At 50.2% G+C, this 5,000-nt stretch overlaps 1 protein-coding gene across 1 annotated transcript in view; it reads left to right on the top strand.

The window, feature by feature from the left end:
• auts2a (activator of transcription and developmental regulator AUTS2 a) overlaps positions 1–4,917 on the top strand; it is a 554,127-nt gene extending 549,210 nt beyond the window's left edge. Inside the window, 1 exon segment of the mRNA XM_064352323.1 lies at positions 2,008–4,917. Coding sequence (XP_064208393.1) covers positions 2,008–3,292 — 1,285 coding nt within the window. The 3' untranslated portion in view covers positions 3,293–4,917.
• The last annotated feature ends 83 nt before the right edge of the window (positions 4,918–5,000 follow it).

Raw genomic sequence — 5,000 nt, forward strand, 5'->3', positions numbered from 1 at the left:
ACGTCCGCTAAAGCCATAAACATAAAAGTGCTGGTTATCCGGGTGTGCTGTGCCTAACAGGGCACGCCTTTATTGGGCACAAAGAGTGAGTCACACCTGCGTTCTTCCCCTGAAATGCCCCATCAAAGGCTATTTAAGCAGGCTATTAGAGCGGCCACAGTGACAACAGACTGTGTGAACAAATTAGCTTTAATAGCAGTGCTGCCATTAGCGCCTCCCCTGGTGTGAGGGGCTGTCCCAGGCGACCCCGCTGATCAGTCAGGCATCTGCAGTCCCCCTGAACCAGCTGGCACGAGCAGGGCTCCTCTGAAACAATTGGTTGCTCGGTTCAGCCAATGGGCTGCGAGCTGAGGAGGAGCGGTGGTTGGTAGCATGCAGTTCAGAGGAGAAAGCTGCTCGTCTGCGTTCCCCCGAGCTGACTGAGGACATTTTAGAGACGGCCTGCAAATATTACTGGGCATTCCAAATTTGGTGTGGAAAAAAATTGGGGAGTATTAATTTCTACAAAGTTAGAAATTGTTCACAAAGGGGTGTGAGAGGTAGCACATTACATTAGACAAGCGCTAGCTTTTGTTTACAAATTATTGACCTTGGGCGTTAGCCAATTATTTACCTTGGACGTTAGCTACTGGCTTCTGACTTGCAGTTGTATTAAATCTTATTTAGGTAGCAACTCAGAAATATTTTTCTATATTTCTTTCAGTTTTCCCAGCTAGTGTTGATCAATGCATGCCTCTGTAGTCTAGTCCTAGTGTTTATTTTCTTATACTTAAGCACATTTGAATGAGCTTACTGTAATGCCATATTGTTAAGGGGTTTTCTTGATTTATGCTGCATGATTCTCATTTCCACTTGACAACTAGCTAGATTTGTTTAGTTTTTTTTCGCGGTTTTGTTCCACTAATAAATGTTGATAACAGGGTTGTCAGCTCCTGCCGTGAAAAGCAGGCACAGAAAATATTTTTTGAATAAACTGCTGTTCTTAATTTAGACAGGTGTGATTGTTTCTGTGCGTTTTTTGACTCCTTTTGTGAAACTTGCCAAGACGGTGTTTTACACGGGGAAGAAAAAAAATCAAACCAAAAACATATTTTTTAAATTTCATGGGTCCCATAGGTTTAGCACGTTAGCTTACTGCTGCCCACACATTAGAGCTGTTACCGGTGCGGTGCTCGACATTAAGTCGAGGTTCTCATTAGCTGGCTTAGATAAGATGGATGGCTAACACGGTTAGCGGTGTTTTGACTGGACTGAAGCTGTAACTTAACCGGTAGCCGTTAAAGCTGAGACCTGGCGGAGTTTGCCGTCCGCAGGGCAGAATTTAGGACCTCAAAGCGCAGCCGGGGACAGACGTGCTTTAGTACCCCTGTCAGAAGCGCTGGGCCACCCCACGTGAGCCCTTAATCACTCTGCCGGGGTGTTTATCGCACCCCGTTCGCCCCACGGGGGGGTTTTAACGCTTCGATCCGCCACAGTCCCTAAAAACCCCCAGTTTGCTGCTTCTGCAGGAAATCAGAACCCAATTAACGTGAGTGCAGAGTGCCTTCACAGGGATTCAGTAGCGCCACTCACTTGAATTGGGTGATTCCACATATCGACTCGCTGTGGAATTGACCAAAACACGTCAAAGGGTTAGATGCACAGATCAGGAAATCAAGGGTGTATTAGACCATGCCAATAACGTCTGATAAAGTCGTTGCTTTTGGTTTTTCATGATAAATGACCAAAAGACCTCTGTGTGTATGTTTGTGTGTGTTTTTAATAATTTGGGCATTTGCTGTTGTCACAAACAGAGCTGTCATTGAGAATGCTTGCCAGCACTTGGTAAACCAGTGCTGAGAGACATGAAGGCCTGGAGGATTAGTTTTCCTCATCTGTCCTGCTGTACAGCCTTGTGTATTACCCCCCACTGTCTCTACTGAACACAGGCCTCAAACCTAACACACTGTGTAAGGCCTGTAGCACTGAACCACCAGCTCACCCCTCCCTCTCCTGTCGTTCCTCTAGGGAAGCCATCGAAAAGCGGCACCCGAACCACCCGTCCCCCGCCCCCATCAACCCCATGGGCCTGCTGGGGCACAGCCGCCCCTCAGAGGCCCCGCCCCGAGGCCACCTGCCCGGCGAGCCGCGGGACAAGGACAAGGCCAAGGAGCGTGAGCGCGAGAGGGAGCGGGAGCGGGACCCCCCCGACTCCTGGAAGGAGCCCCCCGGCGCCGAGGAGCACAAGCCCAAGGAGAGCCAGCACGGCGAGAAGGACACGCCCGTCATCCACGACGGCCATGCCCCCGACGACAAGCCCGCCAGCAGGGTGACGCCCCCCTACATGCGGCCCCCGGGCCTGGATCGGCCCGGCGCAGGGCACGGCCGGGATTCGGGCGGAGGAGGAGGAGGAGGAGGAGAGAAGAAGAGCGAGACGCCGTACGAGCACCAGAAGAAAGGGGGGGAGGTGAAGGTGAAGGAGGAGAGGAAGGAGGAGCAGGAGGCGCAGAGCGACCCGCCCCCTCCGCACAGGGCCCCGGAGCACCCGCCCCAGGCCCCCGCCCCGCCGCCCGCGCCCCACCCGCCCCCCTCCTCGGCGTCCTCCATGCCGGTGCCCGTGGGCATGGCGGGCGTCCACCCCATGAACAGCATCAGCGGCCTGGAGAGGACTCGCGTGGTGGCCCCCTTCATGGGCATCAGCCCCATCCCGGGCGCCGAGAGGTTCCCCTACCCCGCCTTCCACTGGGACCCCATGAGGGACCCGCTGCGGGACCCCTACAGGGCGCTGGACATCCACCGGCGGGACCCCCTGGCCCGGGACCTGCTGCTGCGGAACGACCCGCTGCACCGGCTGGCGGGGCCGCGCCTGTACGAGGTGGAGCGCGCGTACCGCGACCGCGAGCCGCACGACTACGTCCGCGAGCACCACCACCCGCTGGCGCTGGAGCAGCGGCGCGAGCAGGAGCGGGCGCACCTGGAGGAGCGCGAGCGCCTGCACATGCTCAGAGAGGACTACGAGCACGGCCGCCTGCACCCCATGCACCACGCCGCGCTGGACGCCCACCTGCCCCACCCCGCCCTCATGGCGCCCGGCCTTCCCAGCATGCACTACCCCCGGGTCAGCCCCTCGCAGGCGCACCACCAGAACGGCATCCTCAACAAAACCCCGCCCACAGCCTCCCTCAGCGCCCCGCCCCCTCTCATCCCCTCCCTGGGGGCGCGCCCCGGCTCCCCCCGAAGGACTACGCCCCTGACGACGGACCTTAGAGACAGGCCCCCCTCCCACACCCACAAAGACATCGAAGCGCGGTGAACGCCTACGCAGGCAAACCCCCCCCCCCCACCCCAAACCTTGTGCCTGACGGACAGACACCGAACTTCAACTAAGCACTTAGCATCAGGCACAAAAAAAAAAAGACCGTATCATAGCTATGTAAAAACAAATTTGACAATGGGCTAAGGGAGATGGGGAAAATTACTGATGTTTTTGTAAAAAAAAAAAGAAAGAAAAAAAAGAAAAAATGGAACAAAAACAATTTCAAATTTTACAAACATTTTATCCAGTTTGCTCCAGCTTTTGTGTGTGTCCTTTTATTTGTACAGAAAACCCCAATTTCCCCAGCGGTCAGCTCAGACACCCTCGCGAAAGGTTGGTTTTTGGAATGTACAGGTACTCGAAATCGTTCGGGAAGAGACGGAAAACTCTTGTAGATATGTGTACAGTCGATGTGCTTGCCCCCCTAAGGTTTTTAATCGAGGTACAGTACAAAATATGCAAAAGGGTGTTAATGAAAGCTTTACTTTTGAACAAAATGTACATAGAGGAGCGAGAGGAGAGGCGTCGAGCCCCCCCCCCCTTGGCGACGTTCGCGGATTTGTTTTGCTGTCGCGGCCTTCTTGTGCCGTACGAGGTCATCACAGTTACACAGACCACCCTCCCAACTATGCAACGAATGCTTCCGGCATTTCTGAAAGGAGCCTTCTCTTCCCCCACTATCCAGACTTACCAAGAACAGCTGTATTCTCTCCACTGCTATCCTTTTGGGACCTTTTACACGAGTGCTTTTAATAGTAAAAGTATAATGCTGTTCAATAAGTACTTGACCCCCCCCCCCCATTCCCTGATTGGCCAAAAAAAGGGAAACGTCATTCTGTTCCTTCCTGAATGTGTCTCATTTGGTTGCTGGTGACAATCCTTAAACTTGCATTTTAGGTATATATATATATATATACAAGAATATATATATACGAGTGTGTATATATATATGAATATGTATATACAGTATATATATATATGAATGAAAAGAATCCTGTTGAAGTCACCAATCTATTTTTAGACAAATCTGCCTGGTATTCTTTTATTTTCAACTATATTTTTTGCATCAGTTCCATTTTTTGAGTGGAGAGAATATGGCTCAAAAATATGACAAGACAGAAAACATTTCTTCTAAAGGAGTGTAAAGTACGTGTATGAAAATAAAATTAGTTCCGTTGGTCTAACAGTGTATTAAAGTGCTATCCCGAGTTGATGTATCTACAAGAAAAAAAAAGAAAAGACAAAAAAGCGAAGCCTAACTATGAACAGTTTGTTTCTAATGAGCAGAGATCTATTTTAGTATAGTCCCCCCCTGAAGGTTTAGCTGTGCGCTTCAAACTGTGTGAAATCCAGATGTTGTGCAGTGTTTTTTTATCAAACAAAAAAATGTACACTGGAACAGTAGTGTTAGTCAATGAGTATTGCAAAGAGATTGTTAACAAAACTTTTTTGCTGTTTATCATGTACGTAAAAATGAAGTCCTTTCTAGATCTTTCTAGATCATATGTAAAAAGAAAAAAAGAAAAAAAAGCAGCGAAGCGACGGAATCTTCAGCATGTTCCTCATTTAAACTTGTGTTATGTAAATTGTGCCATGTTATTAAAAAATGTGAATTAAGGAAATCCTGCGGGGTTGTAATTTGTTACTCGTCACTAAATTTTTATTTTTTATGCGAGACTAACACACACATCTACATGCATGTTTG

The sequence above is a fragment of the Anguilla rostrata genome, chromosome 9 (assembly GCF_018555375.3).
Source record: "Anguilla rostrata isolate EN2019 chromosome 9, ASM1855537v3, whole genome shotgun sequence".
Lineage (NCBI taxonomy): Eukaryota > Metazoa > Chordata > Actinopteri > Anguilliformes > Anguillidae > Anguilla > Anguilla rostrata.